This window comes from Vidua chalybeata, chromosome 4 (genome assembly GCF_026979565.1).
Source record: "Vidua chalybeata isolate OUT-0048 chromosome 4, bVidCha1 merged haplotype, whole genome shotgun sequence".
In the NCBI taxonomy this organism is placed as follows: Eukaryota; Metazoa; Chordata; class Aves; order Passeriformes; family Viduidae; genus Vidua; species Vidua chalybeata.
Genome location: NC_071533.1, coordinates 63,638,915 through 63,664,522, shown reverse-complemented (window position 1 = coordinate 63,664,522; position 25,608 = coordinate 63,638,915). Strand labels below are relative to the sequence as shown.

General features: G+C 36.7%; 1 protein-coding gene across 3 annotated transcripts in view; it reads left to right on the top strand.

Annotated features, from left to right (window-relative positions):
* HTT (huntingtin) overlaps positions 1 to 25,608 on the top strand; it is a 77,032-nt gene that overhangs the window by 37,583 nt on the left and 13,841 nt on the right. For all 3 annotated transcript variants that reach the window (XM_053940097.1, XM_053940096.1, XM_053940098.1), the window contains 22 exons: positions 90 to 251; positions 1,152 to 1,207; positions 2,005 to 2,153; positions 2,824 to 2,960; positions 4,862 to 4,978; positions 6,355 to 6,477; positions 7,001 to 7,239; positions 8,529 to 8,671; positions 11,487 to 11,694; positions 13,178 to 13,319; positions 14,563 to 14,742; positions 16,191 to 16,367; positions 16,518 to 16,594; positions 17,780 to 17,918; positions 19,480 to 19,602; positions 20,466 to 20,679; positions 20,889 to 21,034; positions 21,494 to 21,671; positions 21,955 to 22,047; positions 22,474 to 22,661; positions 23,287 to 23,413; positions 24,269 to 24,369. In XM_053940097.1, coding sequence (XP_053796072.1) covers positions 90 to 251; positions 1,152 to 1,207; positions 2,005 to 2,153; positions 2,824 to 2,960; positions 4,862 to 4,978; positions 6,355 to 6,477; positions 7,001 to 7,239; positions 8,529 to 8,671; positions 11,487 to 11,694; positions 13,178 to 13,319; positions 14,563 to 14,742; positions 16,191 to 16,367; positions 16,518 to 16,594; positions 17,780 to 17,918; positions 19,480 to 19,602; positions 20,466 to 20,679; positions 20,889 to 21,034; positions 21,494 to 21,671; positions 21,955 to 22,047; positions 22,474 to 22,661; positions 23,287 to 23,413; positions 24,269 to 24,369 — 3,219 coding nt within the window. The remainder of the gene's footprint in view (positions 1 to 89; positions 252 to 1,151; positions 1,208 to 2,004; positions 2,154 to 2,823; positions 2,961 to 4,861; positions 4,979 to 6,354; positions 6,478 to 7,000; positions 7,240 to 8,528; positions 8,672 to 11,486; positions 11,695 to 13,177; positions 13,320 to 14,562; positions 14,743 to 16,190; positions 16,368 to 16,517; positions 16,595 to 17,779; positions 17,919 to 19,479; positions 19,603 to 20,465; positions 20,680 to 20,888; positions 21,035 to 21,493; positions 21,672 to 21,954; positions 22,048 to 22,473; positions 22,662 to 23,286; positions 23,414 to 24,268; positions 24,370 to 25,608) is intronic.

The following is a 25,608-nucleotide window of genomic DNA, read 5'->3' as shown; positions in this document are numbered from 1 at the left end:
AAAACATTTTTCCTCCTTTCAAAACTAATTTGGCTTTGAATCAGAGACATGTTCAGATGTTAGATTACTTTAAAATCTCTCTATTACAGAATGCTATTCACAATCACATTCGTTTATTTGAACCCCTTGTCATAAAAGCATTGAAACAATACACAACAACAACGTCGGTACAGCTGCAGAGACAAGTTCTAGACTTGCTTGCTCAACTGGTTCAGCTGCGAGTTAACTACTGTCTTCTGGATTCAGATCAGGTTGGTACCTCTCCACATTTGCAAATTGTCATACAGATCTCACCAGCAGGCTCAATTAATATCTGCAGCAAAAATATTTCCAGCAGTCCATTCATTGTACTAAAAGTCAAGACTTAAAGGAGGGTGAGACTCAATTTCCTGCCCCTCAGCTACAAATAACTTCAGACTTCCGGGTTTTTTTTGCGTGTAAATGACTTTTTGAGTTCTGCAACAATTATTTAAGAACTGCCCATGAGATGGACTTGAGGAATAAAATGATGTGGACAATACAGTCAGTTTTATTAAATAAAACTTCATTTACAAATGGAAATACCTTCTTCCATACTGAGAGTATGGACTTCCTTATGACTGATAATGAGCATCATGGCTGACAACTGTTGTTTGATGTTAATGGCAGTGAGGGGAGCTAGTGGCAAATACAGTAGTCTGTGTTGTTGTCCATAGAAGCAGTGAATTTGTAAAATAAAATTTAAGTGGTTTACTTAGAAGTGTTTTATTTACTACAGTTATTTTCAGGTTCATAAATGAAGGTGACTTGCAATACTTAAGTTTTCTGTAAGTTCATAAAGAGATAATTCTTTTAAATGCATAAGTACTTTGGATTTTATCTCAGTTTAGATTTTTGGCTGATTCTTAACTTCTTGACTGTAATACCTCAAATATTGTATTTTATGAGTGAAAGATGAAGTTATACTTAAAAATATACAGACTACAGGTTAAACGTGTCATAAGTTCATGCAAGCTGTAATAAGCTTCAACAGGTTTCTCCATCTTCTGTAACTGCACAGGGAACATTTCATAACATAGTGTAAATGATTTTCAGTGCCTGTCTATAACTGTCAAAATGGTTTCAAATGGAAATAAATGTCTGTTCTGATGCACACTTTATTCTCTCTTTAGGTGTTTATTGGATTTGTGCTAAAGCAGTTTGAATACATTGAAGTAGGACAGTTCAGGTATGAAATTGACAAAGAGCCTTTGAATAATGAGGGTTTTGCAGCTGTCTTGTTCTGAAAGATAGATTAGTGATATGTCACAAGTAGTGATTAGATTTGCTGGTTATTTCTGCCTTATGAGAAAGGGAGAGTTCTCTTCTGGGCAGTGTGCTTGTTTATTATCTGGTTCCAATAGTAACTCTTCCAGATATCTTAGGTTCCATGTGACTGAAGAAGTCAGGAAGTAAAATAGAAAATAATAATAATAATCTTCAACTTCCATTTTGGTATTGTAAACACATTCCTTTGGGCCCTCCTGCCAAAGCTATGCTTCCAGAAATCAGCATTTCATTGCTAGATGCAATTGCTTAAGGGAGAGCTACTTCTTCCTATTGTGGATACAGAATGAATCCATATGTACTCTGGTCACCTGGTACACATTGCATAGGACCTAATAGGTCATAAGCAAGGCAGTGAAATTTTTACTGTCAGTTATTTCTGATTTTTCTTGAGTTTTTAAAACACTTGAGTTTTAATGAAGAGAAAACTTGTTCTTTTGCTCTGTGGGCCTTCTACAGAAATAATCTAATGTGCATTAGACAGTGTGTTATAGTGTTATAACTGTAGTGGTCAAAGATTGAAAGAAATCCCTGGGGAAAAAGCCCATTGTACAGAACAGGGCACGAAAATTACAGAACTACTGTATGAAACCAGAACAACATATTCTTCAAAAAAACCTTGACTGTAAAAAGATGGGTTTTTCTGAACTAAACTGTGCAATGCAAACTTGACACTTGAATTTTTTGTTTTGTTTTCAGGGAGTCTGAAGCAATTATTCCTAATATCTTCTTTTTCTTGGTGTTGCTGTCTTACGAGCGATATCATTCCAAACAAATAATTGGAATTCCCAAGATCATTCAGCTGTGTGATGGGATTATGGCCAGTGGGAGGAAAGCTGTTACACATGGTAATTCTAAAAAAACCCAAAAAAACTATTAAAAAAAAGGAAAGGAAAAAAAAAGGCATCAACACTTATTAGTAATAGTTCAGCAATAAATCCAGTGTTGACTACGAAGCTACAGAAAACCATTATCATGCTGAGTGCTCCAGAAGACACTAATTTCTAAGATGTGACATACTTCTCACTTAATTCCTTCAGGAAATGTATTATATCATACTAACACTGCTGCCCCACATTTTGCATTGCTCATAATTGCAACAAAGCTTTTATTTGAAACTTTATTCAGTAATAAGTTCACACCTTAGCAGTATGTGCAAGGCTTTGGTTTTAATTTTTTGTCCACTTCCATTTCCTTCTACTTTCAGACTTTAAGTAGAAGCATCTCTCTCGTATTTCCCAGTGATTCTGCAGAGAAATACTTTATAAAAATACCTTTTTTTTAGCTCTGTAAGAATGGGCAAATGTGTCCATAATTTAAATTTTCTAAAAGAAGTAAAACAATTTCCATCATTATGCATGCTAAATATGGGGTTTGTGGGTTTTTAGGTATGGGTAAAACTTTTCATGAACTAGAACCCAGTTTACTTTTAGTAACTGAACTGTTAGTTCAAGAAATCACTGTTCAGGAGTGATTTGTCTCATATTAAAATACTAAAAGAAATGCATCTTATTTCAGCAATACCAGCTCTGCAACCCATTGTTCATGATCTCTTTGTGTTAAGAGGAACAAATAAAGCTGATGCTGGAAAAGAACTGGAAACTCAGAAGGAGGTTGTAGTGTCAATGCTGCTGAGACTTATCCAGTACCATCAGGTAGGAGAGGAGGATGAAGGGTCCCTAATTGTGTTCTGTGAAAGGGTAACATTGCTGTGACTGCTAAAAGTGCTTCAGGCAACATTAATGATTTTCTGGACAAAACTGGAACAGCTGGACTGTGTGTGGTAGCTTTCCTTATATAGACAGTATGCAAAGATTTTTAAGGATATGGGAAAGGTTCTGCACTACAAATTAGTATTTCAGGTCAAGTAACATAACTGTAGAATTTCCTAGTCAAGCCAAAAAACGAAAAAGCTCCAGTTAGGATCATGATCTTAGCTGTGTTGCAGACAGAATAAACAGAAGGTTGGTGGAAGAGAAGAAACTTAAAAGAATGGGAGTAAAATGGAGAAGGAGACAAGTTTAAAATTAGGAAAAATGCTGCATGGAGATGATTTAGATATTGCTGTACTATAACAATATCTTGAATAACACTTACTTGAACAAGGTAATGACACTGGTAATTAGGTATTTGTTATGACTTACTACGTTGACCCAGACTTTGGAAAACATGTTTCTGCTTTGTAGGAGTGTAACAATGACTTTTGTCAATACACTTTGTTTTAAAGAAAAACATAAAAGTAATTTTGAGAGAAGTGTCATGATCAACATAGGATTTTACTGCTTATTCAGGTGCTTAACAAACCTGATGTGCCTTTCATAATGTGAAAATGCAGTTCTAGTGTATGCTAATGTAAGCACTGTATTTTCTGAAAAAAGTCAGTACATCTTGTCAAAATAATTTGTTAGAACTGCGTGTTCAGATTGGGGTAATTCTGTGTATCCACATTTTCTTTTGAATTTGTAGTTTTATAATCATAAAATGACTAATATAACTGTATGAAATGACACTCTGTAGACACATGATGTGAAATAGTGAATAATTTTCTGTTACATAAGGTACTGCAATTGCTGGCAGATCCCCTTCTGACACACTTAACCTATTAAAGACCACCCATGCACTGCTCTTCCCACACCATCCCATTTGTAGTTCTTATTCTACCTTCTTCTGCTGGTGCAGTACGTATAAACCAACCCTGGGCTGTCGTGTTGTTCTGTTGGCTGGGATGGTCTGCAGTGGTTTCCCTGGACATTTGAGAGGTTCCCAGAGCTGCAGCCTTCAGTTTTTTTCTATTACAACAGGAGCTGCCACCCATGGAGCTCTAGAGTTAAGTTTTGTAGCCTGGAATTGCTCCTATCTCCTCTCCTGAAAAAATCTTTTGGAAAGAAAATCACCTGGGAATCTCCCTCTCCCTAATCTGAACTACCTGAATTTGCTTTTAGAAGTGCTCTAACTTGTTTCCTGAAACAGATTTTTTTGTCCCCCTTCCCAGTCCATATGTTAACATTTTTGCTTGCTGTGTCTCTTGTCTGCCTGTCCTTCAAAGTGTGGTCTCTATAACCCTCAAACCTGTAACCCATCTTTTATATAAAAGTGACATATCTCAGGTGGATGAGCCCCATAAAAATTCTGTTTTGTTTCCTAGACCAAATTTAAACTTTATTGGAGCTAGAGTCAAGACAGAGTATATATGTAGAAATCTGCTTTCTTTCTTCCTCCCCTTTTTGTTGAATAAATGGTGTGGTATTTAGATTTATGATTCTTTTTCTAGTTGTTTGAGTAGTCTTTTGATGAATACCATTTTTAAAAGTACAAAGTAAACTTTTTTATTTTAGTTTATGACAGTAACTGGAAAATTCTTTAAAAACCACCACCAAAAGCTTGCAACTAAGAACAGGCTTTTAACCTGAAAATAAGGGTTTATCATGTGGGTTTTTTTTCCCCTTTTGTCTTTTTGGTATGTGGTTGAAATGAATGTTCTTTCTTGCTATGATATTACTGGAATGTTTTCTGTTAGTATGGATGTTTACTTACTTTTTTTTTTACTTTTCCTCAGGTGCTAGAAATGTTCATCTTGGTATTGCAACAGTGTCATAAAGAAAATGAAGACAAATGGAAGAGATTGTCTCGGCAAATAGCTGACATCATTCTCCCAATGCTTGCAAAACAACAGGTGCTTATATGATTGCTTTAATTCTATAAACACCTTAAATAATCACTGTAATGTATGTATCAATAGTGGCTTTGAGTATTTGATTTTTCCCTTTTTTTGTATGAAGACAAATTATATTGAAATTGTGGTTGCCATATATGGAAAAAACAACTGCTGCGAGGTAAACTTAAGTCTTGGAAGTGATGAAGTTCATATTTAAATACATGAAGTATATGCAGTATATGATCAAGACTGTCTCCAGAGGAATGGCATTCTGTTTCTCTTAGATACATGATTATATCAGAGCACTTACTAAAATGGTGTGAAGATGGTCCCATGTTCATAGAATGTCAGATTTATTTTTTTTTGTGGCTACAGTGGGTCTAATTCCTGACCAGATTACTCAAAGCCCCATCCAACCTGGCCTTGAACACTTCCAGGAAGGAGGCAACCATCCCTTCTCTGTGCAGCCTATTCCAGTGTCCCACCACCTTCACAGTAAAGAATTTCTTCCTAGTATAAATCCACCCTCTTTCAGTGTAAATCCATTCCCCCTTGTCCTATCACTACCTGCCTGTGCCAAAAAGTCCCTTCCCAGTTCTCTTATAGCCCCTTTAGGTACTGGAAGAGCCTTCTCCAGGCTGAACAACCCCAGCTCTCCCAGCTTGTCTCCATAACAGAGGTGCTCTAGCCCCAGATATTCTTTGCTCCATGATGGCAGTTCCCCAATCCTGGGAGATCTCATGGTCGGGGAGAGTGGGCAGGATCAGACAACAGTTTTAGAGCAGAGCTAAAATGCTGACAAAGTGAAATTGCTGTTGTTTTGTGTGACTGCACATGATCATCTTCCAAATTATTTAAGCAGGGTAGGGTCATCTAGATTTGTAGTCCAGTCCTTTGCTTTTTGCAGTTGATTGCTTTATAATTTATCTAAAACACTGTTCACGTAGGCTGTCCTACCACTGTAGCTGTTCACTTTTCTGATTATTAGGTTCCTTTCTCCGAATTACCTGCTTAAGTTTAATCGTGACCAGCATTGCAGTCTATAAATAAACCTGGTGGGATGTGCAGTGAGGAGAAAAGTCTCTAAATTTTATGACAAATAGGTCTTCTGGTCTCATTCTCTGAATAAGGCCTATTTCTCCAAATGAAATATATGTAATATGCACGTTGGATTTCTTATGACAGATTTTTGTCCATGTTCTTAAAACTCATGTCTAGGAAGGCCTGCAATGAAACTTATCTTTCATAGCTTTTGATTGCTCTGAATTTTATACTGTAAAGAACAGCTTTATTACAGGTTGTTATAGAAATATTTAAAACACTGAGTGTAAATTGTGTGTTGAAGTTACCTTTAGTGGACAATTAGAAATTAGTTTTGTGTTTTACTTTCACAGATGCATATAGACTCTCATGATGCTTTGGGAGTATTGAACACTTTGTTTGAAATTTTGGCCCCTTCATCCCTTCGCCCTGTGGACATGCTTTTAAGGAGTATGTTTGTTACTCCTAAAACAATGGTAAGCTACTGTTCTCAAAGAAGAGAGAATCTAGTATCTTTCATGCAAAACAAAAGAGAATGTGTTTCTCTTTAGTAATTTGCTAAGTGATGTTAAAGTACCAGCAGCAGAATTGGGAAACAAATCGGCAAGAACTAATGTGATTTACCAACTGGGAGCACTTGATACAGCAGTGTTCTGCTTATGAATTACTTTCCTTCATTTTGTATGTTGAATGTAAAGGAAGGTACTGTTAGAATAAAATAGAATGTAATTTAATAGGTAAATGACATTTTTCTTATACAAGTGTTAGTACTGCTTTTATAGCTGAGACATTGTTTACCAGTGAATATGAGCTTGACAGTTACCACAGGAATAGCATTTTGTAAGATCTAAACTTAAAATTTATTTCTGATTTGCTCCATTCTCAAAAGGGTCTGATTTTTTACAAGTTAATGAAAATGCTAATTTTTTAATGCCTTTCTATGTTGTGTAATTTAACTTCAAAAGTATTCAATCTTCTGTATTTCTGTGTTTGTGCTAGGCTTCTGTGAGCACTGTCCAGCTGTGGATTTCTGGAATTTTAGCTATCCTTAGAGTTCTGATTTCACAGTCAACAGAAGACATCGTTCTGTCCCGTATACAAGAGCTTTCCTTCTCACCATATTTGATTTCATGTCAAGCAATCAACAGACTGAGATGTGGAGAAAATAACATGTCTACACCAGAGGATCGCACTGAGGTCAAACAGGTGAAATACCCACCTGAAGAGACATTTTCCAGGTAAACTGTCTTTTGAGTAACCTGGGGAAAGGTAGAGAGTTCTGAGAACATTGGGCAGTATTTAACACGTATAAAACGTCTGTCTAAATGGAATCAAGGCTGTTAATAAGTTGATATGGGACAAGTGTGTGTGGAGGAAGGAATATTGAGATGGACAGAGATGGAGAAGTTGAGCGGATTTTAGTAGAACTTTGAATTGTTTTGGTACCTCTTCTCAAGGCAAGTGAAGGACCTAATAGAGCTGTTAAAATGGGTGAATCCTGGATTTAGGAAAATCAAGTCCAGAAACTTCACTGCTTTCCTTCCTTTCTGTGTGGGGACTGAATGATGAAACATCCCTTTAAGTGGAAGACTAGGTTCTGTATTAGAAACTTGGCAGCAGTGGGATTCAAATCTATTGAGTTAGTCCTGCTCTTTTTTTCTTTTTTTTTAAGACTCAGCTTTGTCTAGTTGGCTTCCCATGTTGATGTCCTTGGACAGTGACAAACTTCAGGCAAAAAAAGCATGGAGAGATGGCAGCAGATGTTGACATAATATCTGTCATTAAGGCACTATGTTTTAATGTGGTGGGAAACATTTGAAATAGTTGTTTGTTAAGAAAATAATAACATTTCAGTTCAAGTAAGGAAATTCAGCTAGGAACAGAATGCTGTTTCATGTCATTCAGCACACTCTGAGGGTGTTCTGGACACCCATACTGTGACCTGATGTCCAACAGCAGTGATGTAAGTAATGGATGGCCATGATTATGGCCAGGAGCAAGGATGGCTTTCCTCAAACGCCCTCTTTTGGTGCTTCTTTTGACACAACACGTTGTCCTGTAGCTGTTGTAGCTGGAGGTTTGATAAAGAACCTGTGTAGTAGAGCATGGATGGATGAGGTGGAGTAAACAGGTGAATTACTGTGACTTGCTGAATTACCCCTGCTCAGCTGAGCTGTGGTAACTGTCAAAGATTGTTTGTAGTTTGATTTAGCTCAATTGCTTTTAGCAAAGCACTATGAAGACACCACAGCGTTCTGAATATTTGCTTTGTAAGTGAGTTGGGCCAGCCTATGAATGCTACTGTGACTGTAGGTGATGAGAGATAATCTGGATTTAATATTTAATTATTGATGTGCTTGTGATCATATAGCATCCTGTTCTGTAGCATTTCATTTAGTATGTTATTTAGGATGGATGGACAAGAACTTCGTATTTGATTTTTCAAACCAGTGTCTCATAGGCTAAACTCATCTTTTTCTGAAAGATTGATAATTTTCCTATTGATTGTATATGTGTTTCTTTCAAGATTCTTACTGCAACTGGTTGGAATTCTACTGGAAGATATTGTTACCAAGCAATTAAAAGTGGACATGAATGAGCAGCAACATACTTTCTACTGCCAGGAGCTGGGCACACTGCTTATGTGCTTAATACATATCTTCAAATCAGGTAGTACTTGAAATGTTGCCCATGTCATAGCATGCAGCGCTAGGGTGGTTTCTGAGTTCCAATACAACTCACAAATGCATTGAACTACTGAGAAGGAATATGTAAGTGCTGAAGATGCTATATCTCACTCCATATAGAGAACTTGCTGAACATGGTGCTCATGCATACAGGGTACATTTTGCACATTTCTTCTGTCTTTGTGGAAAAAAATGTAAGTAGTGACTCTTCATCTCACCTCGTAACTGTCTAAAATTTTTCAGTCCAAGAAAAACCAAAGCATTCCTAATTTGTGGCTGTATTTCTCATGTGTCTCAGTTTGGGGGATTGGTTGGTATGTCTAGCTTAAAATACTGAGTCACAGACCACTAGCTCAGACTCACAACAAGGAAGGTTCCTGACTTTTGCCATAGTTAATAAAAATATATAAAACAAACAAGAAAAAACAACCCCAACAAACCAATGGAAAAACTAATCAACAAAAAAAAAAAAAACAAAACACCCCAAAAAACCAGGAAAGGTGGCACTTTTCCAGCTAGCCAGTCTTGAGTTCCTTTCTTCAGGTCTGGAAATTTTCCCATAGATTTCTTCTGCTGCATACCCAATATCTACCCCTTTGGTACTTGCTTAGGTCATAGCTTGAATCCTTAGTCCTATTTTCTGAATAGTGGTACTATTGTACCTTTTTTTATTCTTTCTTTGCTATGACTGCCCTTTTTGCTTTCTGATTTTCAGCTTGCAGCTGAAATGCAACCTTGGTTTACTTTTAGTTGTCTGTAATTTAAAAGGTCGTGGTGTAAGTCACTGGTTCTTCATAGGACAAGGAGCTCTGTGTTCTGTTACCTTGGTCTATCTATAAAATGGGAGTTCTCCAAACTGAGGTTCTTGATGCAAAGACTCCAGGAGTGTGTGTGAAGAAACACAGAATTAATCTTTGCTTTAGGTGTGCTTTAGGGCCCAGCACTCTGGACATACAGAGTGACAGTTCTCTTCCCATGTGTCTGTTACAGTAATAATTTTATTATGGTTTTATACTATTTCATTATATAAAATTATGTAATTATGATAGTATATGTTTTAATTATATATTAATTTATGTTTAGGAGAAATATTTGAATCAAATATTATACCAAATAACTTACACCAGGGTGTTTTGGCATAAAGCAATTAAATGGTGTCAAGTCAGGAGCAATGAAATGAGAAAATGAAGCTGGTGTTTGAAACTGGGGCAGTGGGTTCTTCCACAGTGGGGGCTGGGGATAATTGAAAGGAAGGCTCAGCTAGTTCTGCTGCTGTGCCTGGCTTCCAGGCTGCTCTGGGAGTCTTGCCAGGAATTATGTCGAAATTTTCATGCAAAAGTAAACTAAATATTAAAATACTCTTGCAGAGCATTGGCCTTTGTGGATTGGATGATCTCTAGAAATTAATTTAATGTAAAACTACAAATAGCTTCAGGTATATTACTACCACTAGTACCTGTATGGCGTAACAGAGTAAAAGACACCTGGGCTGTATTTTCATGTCATAACATATTTATTTAGGTTGAGGATTAACTAACTGCCTGAATTAGTAATACTTTTCTTTTGTTCAGTTAGAAGCTCCATAATTATTTTCTCTTTAAGTTATATTCTCCTAACTATGGGTGTAGCTTACAGCAATTTGTCTGTGAAACATAGGCTGTGTTCTGCCATTTCTAACCGCTGTTCTACTTGGGCGTTTTTTCAAAATGTGAGCATTGCTGACTCCTGTGTTTCCAACTGTAGGAAGCTACTAGATTATAAGTGAACATTCTCAATCTGTCCCTTTGAAGTTAGAAATAAAAGGCATGGACAAAGTAAAAGGATGAGCATGCAATGGCTTTTATGACTGTAGGAAGTCACTAGATGGTGTTGTTTAGCAAATGCAGGGGGCTGGAATGGGGCTAGCACTGCTTTGCTAATAAGTGGAACCAGAGATTTGAGACTCAGCTATTTTTCCCATTCTTTGCTATTTACATTGTGTGTTTGTCAGTCCTGGGGGCAGCTTAAATTGGTCCACATGGCTGTGGAATTTACAGCTTCATTCTTCTGTATGCCTGGCAAGGAAGGCAAGTAACACTACAGATTTCCTTCATTATTCTGATTAGCTCTTGGTTCCTAACTGACTCTGAAGAAACTTTTTTTTTTCTCCTGATCTTATCTTCTCATAGAAACTTAAAAAGTCCTATACTTTAAGACAATTTCCCTTGTTTTCCCACCATTTTCTAATTTCTTTTTTCCCAACATTTGTTTTGGCATACAAACACAGAATCAGCCATTCAGAAAGCAAAATTTTGCTTTTTTGCTGAATGTTATGTATTCAGGGTCATGGCAGAAATACCTAATTTTTGCACTTTAGAAACTGGATGAAAGGGAATAAATTTAGTTTCAACTAAATGTGATTGGAAAGCCATCCTCTGAAGTAGGATACTCATAGGGGTTCTTCCTTAACATGCAGAGTTAAGAGTAGTTAGCTCATGGTTCTTAAGTAGAACATCTGTGTTTTAATTTACAAACAAAACAAACTAACCCTCATCCACAGGTGACAGTTTTAAGTTTAATGAAGGTTTTCATATATCAGATTAATAAGAATTGTCATGAAACCTATCTAAACATTATTTATTGAGTCTGAGAGCTAGTAATTTCTGGTTTACACCCTTGGGCAAACTTCATCACTTACCTTAAATTTGTAAAACTGCTTAGAATTTACCGTTCTTGCAGGAATTCTACCCTGAATAATTTTTAAACTTCAGAATTCAGACTAGAGCTTGGTTACTCTAATATGGTTTTACTGTTTTCAGGGATGTTTAGAAGAATCACAGCTGCCGCCACCAGACTTTTTACAGGAGATGGATCTGATGGTACTTTCTATACACTTGAAAGTCTGAGTGATCTTGTTCAGTCCATGATTCCCACTCATCCTTCTTTAGTTCTCCTCTGGTGTCACATCTTGCTTCTTGTCAATTATACCAACTACAACTGGTGGTCAGAAGTGCATCAAACCCCAAAGTAAGTTTTGGTTTTGTTCCCTAGTAGAGTGTTTCATATAATTATATTTTCTAAAATCATATTAAAACAATCCAGCTGCTTTCTGCCAAGCCTGCCAGGCCATTGAGTGGTACTGCTTAGATTATGAAATGTAATTTTACATTTATTTCATGTGTGTACATATTGTTTGTTCTGATATTGGTGTGACTTCCAAACTAAGGAAATGTGTCCTGCACTCAGTTGCTCCTCAGAAGAACTGACAGGTAATTTCTCCACTTCTAAGGCAAGAAAACTTCATCTTTGTACTACTTTTTATTGAAACCATGGAAATAACTATAGCAAAATACTTAGTGTTTCATGTTTATATGGAGACCTCATATTTCACTTCCTAGGAAATAACCAGACAGTGGAGATGATGGACACTGTGTTTGTGATAATACAGTCTGATCATATAACTGTAGCTGTAGCTACAGGATTATCTGTTCTCAGTGGATCTGTTGCTAAATGCTGTCAAAACATGGTGTTAGCACCCTGCTGATTCATTAGCATTGACCACTGTAATAACCTCACTTAACACTAGTCATCTGAAATTTGGAGATAGGTTCTAAAAGAGTATTCTCTTGGTCTGAAGTTAGTTTATCCCACCTGTCAGGCATTGGAATGGTTTGTCCTCAGTGGATAAGGAAGGGACCTCCTGTGAGGGTGGGTATTCCTCTGTGTTAACTGTAGAGGGAGGTGAACAAATGACTTGAGGGCGTTTCTGGTGCTTGTGCAGTGAGTGTTGGGCAATCTTGTCTTGCTCTACAACTGAAGTGCATCAGTTCTTTCACAAATGTGAGTTTCTTGCTTCAGTTCACCCTTATATATTGATAATATATTATTCTAATTTGTGGAAACATGGAATTACCAGGATTTTGAGCAAAGCAGGGCAACTACTCAGGCACTGGAAAAGGCTTTCTAGGGAAGGGTGGAATCACCAACCCTGGAAGTGTTGAAAAGTGTGGATGTGGCACTTCAGCATATGGCTTAGTGGTGAGCCATGATGTGATGCAAGGTTAAAGGTTGGATTTGATAATCTTTCAGGCAACTTTGATTCTATGAACTAAAATAGCAGTAATTTTTTTTTTATTTACCAGTATCATCTCTGTTCTGGGTTGGGCATCACTTTTAATCTGACACTAGACTAAGTGCTCAAGAGCACTGGTTTGGTTTGAGAAGAAAATACAATAGTAGGTTCTGTAATTCTACCAGAGATGCAACAGCCTGTGTTTTTCTTTTAAATAACTCATTTGGTTCTTTTAGACTGTGTGAAGAAGTAATAAGCAATGCTGCAATTGTTAAAAAATAAAGATCTGATGGAAAGCAAAGTGTAACATTTGAATGAAGTTTACAGGGAAGGATGTCATGTAAGGACATTGGTAGGATACTCCAAGCACTTCGGTTGTTCATGTTTCAGTAGCCATACCAAGAAAATAGTAACAACATATAATTGCACTTTTTGCAGGCGACACAGCCTTTCTACTACTAAATTGCTTAGCCCTCATATATCTGGAGACAGTGATGAATCCGACTTGGAATCGAAGCATGGCATGTGCAATCGTGAGATAGTGAGAAGAGGAGCCCTCATTCTTTTCTGTGACTATGTTGTAAGTTTTGAATTATGACTTTTATAACTACAGTTTTGAGTTATTTTAGGATGCTGATAGTAATTTATTGCTGATATGTGTTAACTGAACAGTGAAGTGTGTTAAGTGAAAAATGAATATCTATGAAACTAGTAATTTTATTTTCAGATGGTGCTTCTGTAAGCTTAGATATGATCTCATTTGGCATTGTTTTCTGTTCTGAACTGAGAGGTCTCTTGACTTGTAAAGTTTACCTGGTGGGCAGTAGAATTACCTTCTGGGTATCACATCCCTTACTTGGGAGATGCTTAGAGTACACTAAGTAGTTCCAGACTTGCCAACATCAGTAGCAGTGCACAGTGTCCAGGAGACAACAAATTTCCATCTCTACACCATAAGAAAAGAGGTTTTACATTAACATTTTAACTTCCATTTTGGTTCTTCAGTGAGAACAATTTCTGTGGCTTTGGCCTTTTGCTGCCTCAGAGTTTTAGTTCATTGGGAAGTTTTGAAGTGAATTTTCAGTAGTAGGAGGTATTGCACTTGGCTTTGCACCTCAGATCAGTTTTGAGGTAAGGAAACTGCATTCCTTTCAGGTTCAACTGAACAGAAAGCTATGTTTAGGAAGCACTTCAAGTACTAATGGACAGTCACTAGAGTCAGATTAGAGGTCGTCCAAGGTAAAATCCTCCAAAACCTCTTTACTGAGGTACTGTACAAGCTGTCAGCATTGCCTGGTTAACTCTACAGATATTTTCTTGTTGCATTCCACTGCTTGTTGATATACACAAGCTTTTAGAGGTTTGACATTAATTATTGACAGATCTCTTTGGATTTGATTTCCAGAAATTCTTCATTTTGTGTTAAAGGCCAGTAGTAATAAGAAATCTTTAAGAATCCTAACTGAAAATCACATTTTGCAAGACAGTTCTGTGTGTATGTTTATTTCAAACCCATTTAATTAAAAGCACCATCTTTGAATCAACCTTCTCAATTTACTTGTTTCTAACCTGTTTTTTAGTATTTTTAGAAAAATAAGCTGCATGGTCACAGTAAATACCTTAATTTGCAACAAGAGCAAAACATTTGGAAAATTTATCATGTAAAAATAATGATGGTGATATTAAGATAGAGACGCTCCATGCCATTATTTCAAAATAGCTACCAGATTTATGTATGAGAAGCTTCATGTGGTGTCATGTATAGTAATTAAAATCTTAACACTGGTGTTACGGCAATCAAATTTTAATTTTTTCCCCTTCAGTGTCAAAACCTACATGATTCAGAACACCTGACCTGGCTTATTGTGAATCATGTTCAAGACTTGATTAATCTGTCCCATGAGCCTCCAGTACAAGACTTTATCAGTGCTGTTCACAGGAATTCAGCAGCCAGTGGTCTCTTCATCCAGGCCATTCAGTCACGGTGTGAGAATCTTGCAGCTGTAAGTTTAACTTTTTGACTTCTTGTAAAGAATAAAGTCACTTCATGTCAGCATAAGTTTAACTGATAAGTATGCAATGTTTGACATTTCTGGGTCATTTATCAACTTGTAATTTTATTTTTAAAGTCACTTATTTAAAAATGCAAGCAGTGAACCTTATATTAGCAACTTCAGCATTAGACGTGTTCCAGTCCATCAAATCTATGAATTCAGGTGGAGATGGCTAAGCTACTTTTCTTCTTTAATGGATATATTTTCCCACATAATCAATATCTGATGGGTAAATTAAAGTTGTAACTTTCAACTTTGATTTCAGTGCCTTAATAGTATAAATAGCAAACTAACTACAGAGGCAGGAGTAGGAACCAGTCCATCTTCATAGGCCCTGGCAATATGAAAGTGATTTGTGAGCTTATGCCTTCCCCATTGATCTTACCTGAAAGTTGTAGCCACTTGGTGAGGGAAAATCACTGAGAAATTCAGGGTATTATTTCTGTTGATTATTTTAGTTTTCAAATTAAAAGGAGTGGATGATGTTTTATAGGGATGTAAGGGTGTATGCATAGCTCTTAATCATGGAAAATTTCATTTGCTGAACTTCCTCTAGAGATAATTGTGATTAATGTGATAATAATCTAGAGATAATCGTGCCACCTGCACCCTGAGCAGCTTCAGTGCTGTTTCCGATCTCTTTCCATTGTCTCTGTGCCAATTTAGGGCTCTAAGGTTACTTGATATTAGTCTGGGCTTCACTAGCTGAGAATCAGCAGAATGAAGTAAACTGAATATGTTTTAATGGAAGATGTAGTCACTGTGTGAAATGCTTTGTGATTATCAGAAAAGACAGTAAAATTAAAATAGCTGGTATTAACAGACTGCTCTAAACCAAGATTGATTTCATGAGTCAAACAAGTTTGTCTGTGTGTTTCTCCCTTTAGAATATTAGTGCTGAATTGGTGCTTATATTAAAAAATAAAAAAAAAAAAAAAAAAGGAATTTCTTTAATTATTTGCACACCCTTTTGATCCTGAGTTGCTACTGCTGTTTCTTAACATATGCTCTGAAAAGCCCCCAAGGATTGTCTGGATTTCTGTCATGTGTCTTGACTTTGCACATGTTCCTGCCTTCTTCCCAAAAAGAGTTGAAGCTTCTCACTCTATTCAAAGCTTTTTGCAATTTCACTTAAATCTGTAGCTTTTTTCCCCTAAAAGTTTTGCTCCCTATGTTTTGCTTACTCTTGTAAGAGTAAGCTTTTACAGTTACACATCAAACAACTTAGTGTTCATATTAATTAAATAACCCAGTAACTCACACAGAGATGATTATATTGGTCAGGTAGTTGTCTGCTATAGTTTTTTCTGAGTGACTTTCCCTTTAAGATCTTTGTATTCCAAATTGATTGTAATTTTTTTGTCTGTTTCTCTGTTCCATGCTGTTTGAACATCTAGCCCACAACCCTGAAGAAGACCTTGCAGTGCTTGGAGGGAATCCACCTGAGCCAGTCAGGGGCTGTGCTGACCCTGTACGTGGACAAGCTGCTGTGCACTCCCTTCCGCGTGCTGGCTCGCATGGTGGACACGCTGGCCTGCCGCCGCGTGGAAATGCTGCTGGCAGCAACGCTGCAGGTACAGCAATCCCTGCCTGGGAAGCACTCTGGGTAGTACCAGTGCTGTCAAGAGCAATGGTTTAAAGTACATCAAAATGCGATTAAGAGATTTCATTTGGCGATTTTTTTAAAATCTGTCCTGTAAAATTGTTGTGATTTTTTCGTATAGAACAGCATTGCTCAGTTACCAGTTGAAGAACTGGATAGAATTCAGGAGTACCTTCAAAACAGTGGATTAGCAGCAAGGTAAATCATACCAATAACACCATTAAAATGTCAAACTAAGTAATATTCTAATACAAATCATGTGAACTCTGTTTTCCCACGTTTTGACTTTTTTCCTAGAGGTAAGATAGTGAGTTGGTTTTGGGGGTAAAATGGGATTAAAGCCTCTCATAAGATGCTGGTGTGTTCTGGCCCAAGGGGCAGTTGTGCTGGCTGTGTTGAATTTCCAGTAAGTACTCCTTAAGAAGTGAAGCAAACTCTAGAGGATTGCTTCAGATTCTCTTTCCTGCATCCCACTTAGTATTTAACTTTTGAGAGATAGCAGCTGCAAATTAATTTCTTGACAAAATCTATTTTAATAAAGCCAACTTTATTTTCCTCAAACTTGCAAAATATTGTCAGTTCAAGCTAAGTGGGCTTGGGGTTTCTTTAGGTTTTTTTTTTTTTCTCCCAGACAGCTGTGTTAAAAGTTTTAACTGGTTAGTCTCCTGGCTGTTTAAACTGCTTGTATAAAAAGGAGCAAATTACTATTTTTAAAAAAAAATTCTATTTGATGTTAGAAAGATCCTTATTTACTCCTCTTGTCATTGCTGTTTGAGGTTACTATCTGTTGACTGAAATAAGTAGGGGAAAGAATCTAAAATGTGAGACTGCAGTAGATCAATAGTAATGTTCAATTTCATTTAAAAAAATTTAAAAATTACTTGGTACAAGTTCTTGATAGCAGTAGTGGAATTAAAAAAAAAAAAAATCTCTGACACTGACATAAATCCAGAAACTGGAGTTTTTAGTACAGTGAGGGATCATTTTTTTTCAATAGAAGTATAGTTCTAGTTGATTATTGGTTGGCATCAGTTAAAATGTATTTTTTTGCAGTCAAAAAATCAGTGCACTAACTTTGATTCTTCTTACTCATTAAAAGATGTGCTGGATAAAGGAAGCTATATTTTAAGCTTAGGTATATCACTGATTTTAATGCTAAATTAAATGTAAATCTTTATTTCTTGGTAGTGCTGAGTTAACTAATTGTGGCCTCTGATACCCAAAGAAAGTTTGCATCGTATGACTGCATGTATCTAACAAAAAACTGAAGACTCTAGTGCTTTTCTGTCCTGGGATTGGAATTGAGTCACTGGATATCTTTCTATTTTTCAATGATTTACAAAACTAAGATATCCCTCTGCTGATGTGTTCTTCTGTTTTCAGACACCAAAGACTCTACTCACTCCTGGATAGGTTTCGTCTCATGGTAGCTCCAGACACAACCAGTCCTTCACCTCTGGTCACCTCACACCCACTAGATGGAGAAGACCAACCACCTTTAGAGAATGTAGTACTAGATAAAGTAAGATTATGTTTAGAAAGAGTCACTGGAAGTGCCTTGGCTACGAACAAGCTTTATTCTTTACAAAATATTTAAATGCAGCTTATTTTTACTGTGCAGTTGATGCTCTCAGGATTGTCATATTGTATCTCAAATATAGATCAGTGATTAATTTCATGTGTGTTGGCTGACTGTTGAACTTAGGATGGATGATTAGCACACAAACATAGATGTTTGTTATATTGACAGTGCTGTGAAAAATTTACCAAGTTTGGTTTCTTTGCTCCACTTTAATGGAAAGATTTATATGCAGTTCAGTAGAGACAGATAAATAATCCTGTTTTCTTGATGTGTTTTACTGCAGTTATTAGTTTTACTCATTTGCTGAAAGTTGTTGGCAGTTTCTTGGAAATTAAACATTGTTTGTTCAGTTTTTGTTTCTCAGTTTTAAATTACTTTCAGAGAACAATCAAGAAAACTGAACTGTTTCTGTCTTTCGTGAACTTAGACGTGTTTATTTCCAAGTGAAGTGGAAGGCTAAGAGCAAGTCTTGGGGCCTTCTGTGTCTTCCTTTTTTCTAGTTTGTCCCATGGTACAAATAATTTCTCCTTTTCATCCCTCCATATTCTACAGTGATACACAGTAATAGGAAAATTATGTAATAGAGATGGCAAAAACTATTTGATTAGCTGATAGTTGGGATGAGTCTGAGCAGTCATTGGCTATGGGGAGATGTTAAGACCTACTTGGACAGCAGGAGAAAATGCTGTGCCCAGAAACCATTTACCCATAGCTTTGTCTTCAAATTACACCAAAAATCTCCTTTGTCTGTCACTGTAAATACCAAACAAAAGTAGTTTTTGTGTGCTTCCCTCACAACTCCTGCATGGTTCACAGAATCATAGAATATCTTACATTGGAAGGGACTCATAAGGATCAATGAGTCCAACTCCCTACTTCTTTCAGGGCTACCTAAAAATAAATCCCATGACTAATAGGATTGTCCAGATGCTCCTTGAACTCTGACAGGTTTAATTGTGTTCTAATAAATTAATGTCAGCAAATTTATTTGAATCTTTGAATATATATATATACAATATATTAAAAATATATAATATATTTATTAAATTTACATTTATTGTTTATATTTATTATATATATATTATTTGAAGAGTTTTCTTCCTTGGTTGTAGTATTGGTTTTTTTCTTATTACTGTTATATTTGTTTGAATACTGAGTATTCCATGCTTTTTTTCTAGATTGTCTGGTCAGGTTTAGGATCCTAATACAAGTACCTACACTCTATATTAAGATTAATTTTTCCTCATTTCCTGTCCAGACTTTATGGAAATAGACAGCTTGTCACTGAACATCCATTGGTCCAGTTTAAGATGTTCCATTTCCATTCACCAGTTGTTTGTTTTGCTTTGCTTTTTAATTTGAGGGTTTTTTTTTTATATTAATGTAGCCTATGGATGTCTTAGACATTGAATGCTAATGAGCAGTTCTCCCTCTGCCCCCATATAGTGTGTTGTTTTCTGAAAACAAGTGTGTAATAAGTTTCCCTTTTTGACCATTAAAGGACTGGTATGTGTCACTAGTGCGGTCACAGTGTTACATCAAGTCTGACTCAGCACTTCTAGAAGGAGCAGAGCTGGTAAATAGGATTCCTCAGCCTGACCTGAGCTCCTTCATGACCAGCAAGGTAACTTTGTCAGAGGAAGAGGATGAGATAAGTTCAAGTGTTCCTATTGGTAGTATTAATAGATTACATTCTGAAGTGTTTACATTCTTAAATATAAGCACTTCAAATTTGTATAATACTGATACTGATAATATATACTGGTAATACTAATTCACTTAACTTTAGAAACTAAAATAGTAGATATTTGTGTAAAACAATGAATATCTGTCTAGCAATGTTGCTAATAGTAACTTACTAGTAGTCCAGGTTGAGTAGATGGATTGGAAGCAAAAGTTTGTTTATGTATTGCAACCAGAAAAATCCAATTTTTCTGTTTTACATAAACTTGATTTGCCGTACAGTTTCTTCCAAGGCCAGCTGTTTCTGTAACCTCTCCATTATCTGTGCTGGCTGACTTGCAGTAAGCCAGTAACAGGCCACAGACAGTAAATCTGGCATAAAGGACAGCGTCTATCTAAGGATGTCTTTTGTTCAAATTCTCACCATGATATTTGCTGCTGGTATGCAGAAATAATAGTGGGGAAGCTGTTGCTAAAAAGATACTTGACTTGTTTGTTTGAATACTTACTACTTGAAGATTCCTTGTATATAAGTCATCCTTAAGCTTTATTCACACATTGTCCTGTAAATTTGGAAGAAGCATATTGATTTTCCTTTCCAATATGGTACTGGTTGGAATTGAAATTTTGAGCCACTGTAGGCTAAACCATATTGTTACACCACAGTAGAGCAGAGGTGCTAATAGTAAGTTAGTTAATCAATAAACTGTAAATTTACCACCATGTTAGTATGTTAGAGTTATACCACCAGATACCTGGTTTCACTTTAAAAGCAATTTCTTTTTATTTCCTCTTTGATTTCAGGAGTTCAACCTAAGCTTGTTAGCACCTTGTTTAAGCCTTGGCATGAATGAGATCTCAAGGGACCAGAAGAGCAGCCTCTTTGAAACAGCTCGGAGGGTAACTCTGGATCATGTGTCTTCTGCTGTACAAAACCTTCCAGCCAACCACCAGGTTTTTCAACCACTATTGCCAACTGAGCCATCAGCCTACTGGAAAAAACTAAGCGATATCTTTGGTAATAGAAATAATGATCTTTTAAAGTTTATTCTCTCCTCTGCAAAGATACTTTACAGATATCTTGTGAATACATGAACTTACTATTTAAAAAAAAAAACCCAAAACCAAGATACCTGGCATAAAAGTGCTTATGAAATAGTTCTGAAAAACATTTATTGAATGGAAAAAAATTCAAACTGCTAGATTTCATCCAGTCTTATTTTATAGGAGATGAGGTGATGTATCAGTCTGTGATGACACTTTGTCGTGCACTGGCTCAGTATTTGTTGTTACTCTCAAAACTACCAGCTGGTCTCCGTGTTCCTCCTGACAAAGAGGGTGATATCCTGAAATTCGTAGTGATGTCAGTAGAGGTAAGAAACTACAGCATAATTAAAGATGTGATGAAATGTTGGGAGAGGGAACAACTCAAACTGATCACCACTGAGTAATTCTTGATTAGGACAATTCTTTTGTCTTAACTGTAGAAATTTCTTCAGTGTTTTTTTGTGTTTGAGCTGTGCTAGTAAATCTGATTTGGGCTGTGGGACAAGGACAGCTTTATACAAGGAAAGGTTGATTGACTGATTGATGGAATTATGCTGGCATTTGGGAGAATGGGTCTTGCACTGATTTTTGGGACACTTAATAAACAGTATATAAATGTCATAATTTTCTTGTACTTCAAATAAATAGTGTTCTCTCAGGAAAAAAAACAATACAATTTGCTACTAATACTTTACGTTTTGCTGAGTGAAGAAAAGTCACCCTTGGTTAGAAGCTGTTCTGTTGTGAGAATATGCTGTTAATAGGGAACTTCTCTTTTTGTACAGGCACTATCATGGCATTTAGTGCATGACCAGATTCCATTAAGTGTAGATCTTCAAGCTGGTCTGGATTGTTGCTGTCTGACACTACAGCAGCCTAGTCTCTGGAATTTGCTGTCTTCTGCTGCTCATGTGACATATGCTTGCTCCTTAATTAACTGCATTAGATTTATCATAGAAGCAGGTGAGTGCAGTTTGAGCTAGGAGAAAAGTTTTGTTAATACATTGCCAGTCATCATTGATCAAATGTTGCGTGTCTGGAATATTTCCTTTGAGTCCTTATTAATAATTTGTTTGACAAATTTAGTTTTTACTGCTTTAATTTTCCATTTAAAATTCACTGGTTTTTTTTGAACTTGGCAAATGCCTTGGATATGTCAAACATTTGACTACTATGTGGTGTTGATTAAAAATGGAATATGAAATAGGAAATAGCTGTATCATTCAAATATTTTTCTCCAATTCAGTTGCTGTGGAACCTGGTAATCAACTTCTGAGTCCTGAAAGAAAGAATACTTCAAAACCTTTAAGTGAGGGGGAAATTGATTCAAATGTACAGAGTAAGTAAACAGTGAATTTTGCTTCTGCCCTAAACTTTCATTGAAGAAATATTTTTTGGTATCCTTTCCATTACTATTATTTTTAACAATGAAAGTTCATCTGAGACTTCATTTCTGTGTGGTAAATGTCTATTAAATATAGGTTGCCATATTTTTACAGGGATAGTTGTTTTTTCTTGAAAGTTATACGTTAATGCAGATTTGTCTTTTGGGGGATTCCGTTAACTGTGCAGCATGCTACAGACTGAGCTTCTTAAAGTGTGTGATTTTAAATTTTAAAAATGTCTTTGTTTGTGTCCTTATTGTGGTTTTGTGCTTTTAAATCAATATATTCTTTCCTTAAGAATTTTTTGTGTTTCTATCTTTTTAAATTATTTGTCTCTTGAGTGGATTTGTAAAGCTGAATTTCTTTCTCTCCCAACAAAGAAACAAAACACATTATTGCAGCATGTGAAATGATAGCTGAGATGGTGGAATGCTTACAGACTGTCTTGTCACTGGGGCACAAAAGAAACAGCAGCATCCCTGCATTTCTCACTCCTGTCCTCAAGAACATCATCATCAGTTTAGCAAGGCTGCCTCTAGTGAACAGCTACACCAGAGTGCCTCCCTTGGTATGTTTATTATGTTTTGTTTTCAGGGCTTTAAAAGTTATTGAAAAACTTTGAAAACCAAACATGGTGCTGCATTTGGAATTCTACAACAGTAGGACTTCAACCTTCAGCTGGTTTGATCAACTTTTTGAACACTGAGTAACAAACATGTGCAAGGCCATTTCTCTCTTTCTCAGCACTCTGTTTTTGAGAGAATGTAGAAACATAATATTTTTTTTGGTTGAAACTTTTTTGCCCCCTCTCTGATATATCAGTGTGTTTTTTCAGGCATCAATAGTATGTGAACTGTCTTCCTTAAATTCTGTTTCAGCATCATTTCTGCACAATTTCTAAACTGAAATATGTGACAGGAACTTACTTGCTTCTATATCTAAACTTGGACAATAAAACTGGATAATTAATCTACAGTGGGAAGTATGATGGGAAAAGCCCTAAAATAAGAAATATGGTGTACATTGTGTATAAGTTTTATTAGATGTTCCATCTTCCTTTGAGTATTTTTCTGTTTGGAGAACTACTTTTATTTACTGATGTCTTGTTGCCTTGGTGGTGCCTGCATATTTAGAGCTGTAATATAAAGACTCTATCTGGTTTGGATAGTTAAACATCCTTTATATTTCTTTAGGTCTGGAAATTAGGCTGGTCACCAAAGCCTTCAGGTGACTTTGGCACAGTTTTTCCTGAAATCCCAGTAGAATTTCTTCAAGAAAAGGAAATCTTTAAGGAGTTCATCTATCGCATTAATACACTTGGTATGTACAAAATTGAATGAATACACTTGGCTCTTATTGGGCATTTACCTGTGTTTTGAAATTACTGAATAACTGTATCTGAAACTGTTTGCTAACTTCTGTTGTTTATGTGGAAGACAGATAATACTTCAGAGCAGGTTAGTAATTGTGCTGCAGTAATTCTTATATTTTGTTCAATTAAGAGAATTATAGAAATAAAGTCAAAAGTTATTCCAAATCAGGGAGATTTCAGTGTGCTCTTGCAGAATGACCATTTGTTTTCTAAAGCATATGCTTGGCAGTATGTTTGAGAATATTTTGCTTCCCCCTCACTTTTTTCTACTAATGTACAGTATAAAGTCCTGTGGTAAGATACCTCTGGACCTACCTTCAGCTCAGACATCAGATGTGTAGGTTGGACTAGAAGATCTTGAAAAAATACTTCCTACTCAGATTTCTAAGAGTGTCTTAGTACAGTGCTTCCAGTTCTCTCCATCTTCTTGGAGCTGAAGGAGAGAAGGTGTGGTGTTGTTCTCTGCCATTCCCATCCACACCTAACAGATCACAGAATCACAGAATAAGCTGAAATGTAAGGGAGCCACAAGGATCATTGAGTCCCAGCTCCTGGCCCTGCACAGTGCCATCCCCAAGAGTCACACCAGGGGCCTGACAGTATTGTCCAAACACTTACTAAAATCTGTCAGGCTTGGTGCTGTGACCACTTCCCTGGGAAGCCTGTTCCATTACAAAAAACACCAAAGTGAATAGGAAGTGGTATGAAACTAAATCTGTGGAAACAATGTACCTTTTTTTAATGCTGTTCCTTGTTTAACTTTGTATTGAGACATAAGTGGCTATCTCTGAGTGTTCCCATAGGATGGATCAGCCGTACTCAGTTTGAAGAGACTTGGGCTACTTTGCTTGGTGTGCTCGTAACTCAGCCCATTGTAATGGACCAAGAGGAGAACCAGCAAGAGGTAGTGTCACTCATTGTATTTTTAAAATGGAATTTTACTTAAAGCAAGAAAAGTGTTTCTATTAATAAAACTGTAAAGCAGAAAAGAAGTGACAAACACTAAGGAATTTTTTTCTATTTTGTATTTCCTTTTTCTCATACCCTAGTGAGTTCAGAGAAATCCATCTTCTGGCTTAGAGCCTCTGCAAGCATACAAATAGTGAGGAAAAAATTTAATGAAGCAGTTTCAACTCTTCATTAGTACATCACTCAACCCAGATTTTTCTTTTTCTGTAAGATTCTTGACTAGAAATGAATTGACATGAAGATGCATGTTCATGCGTCTTGCTCCCACTTGTAGATTGTATATTGGATACCTGGGCTTCTAGCTTGGGTAAATGTTCAAAATTCAGTGGAGAGCATTTGGGGATCAGAGCTCAAGAAATTTAGAGCAGAATTTGTGTCCAATTTATATACCAAAATTGGTATTTATATACCAATTCCTATACCAAATATTTCTGTCCAAAGAACAGCAACAAAACTGGGGCTGTGGCTGAGGGAGCTGAGGGTGTTTAGTCTCAGGCAGAGGAGGCTCAGGGGGGATCCTCATCACTCTCTAGAACTACCTGAAAGGAGGGTGTAGCCAGGTGGGGATTAGTTTTGTCTGCCATCTCTCAACTGAACTCCTTAAGTTGCACCAGGGGAGGTTCAGATTGGATATTAGGAAAAGAATTTTCACTAAAAGAGGGGTTAGGCATTGGAATAAGTTTCCCAGGGAGGTGGTGGAGTCGCTGTCTTTGCAAGTGTTCAGCAGGGGTTTGGATGTGGCACTTAGAGACATGGTCTAGGGGTGATTATGGTGGTACTGGATGGTCTCTGAAGGTCTTTTCCAACCTTGGTGATTCTGTGGAAAGTCAAGATAAGAGTGAACTTGGCTATCATGAAAGAGATTTTCCCTCTTCAACTGTCTTAACCTGCTAGCCAACTGATTTTACCAGGTTCTAGTTCTTTGACCTGAAAGGTTGTTTTCCTAGGCTTGTTCATGGTCCTGATGGTAGGTGCAGAGCCTAAAGCAGTTTGAAGAATTCAGAGGACAAACTGGATCCTGAGTAGCAGACAAAGGGGTTTGCTTCTCTTGCTTCCTAGGTGTCAGACTGCAAAAAGGAATAGGGAATCATCATCCCTCTTCCCTGTTTTAGCATTTTCTGTTAGTTATACAGGCTTTGACACCTTGATTTAACTGTCTTCTGCATAATGGCCA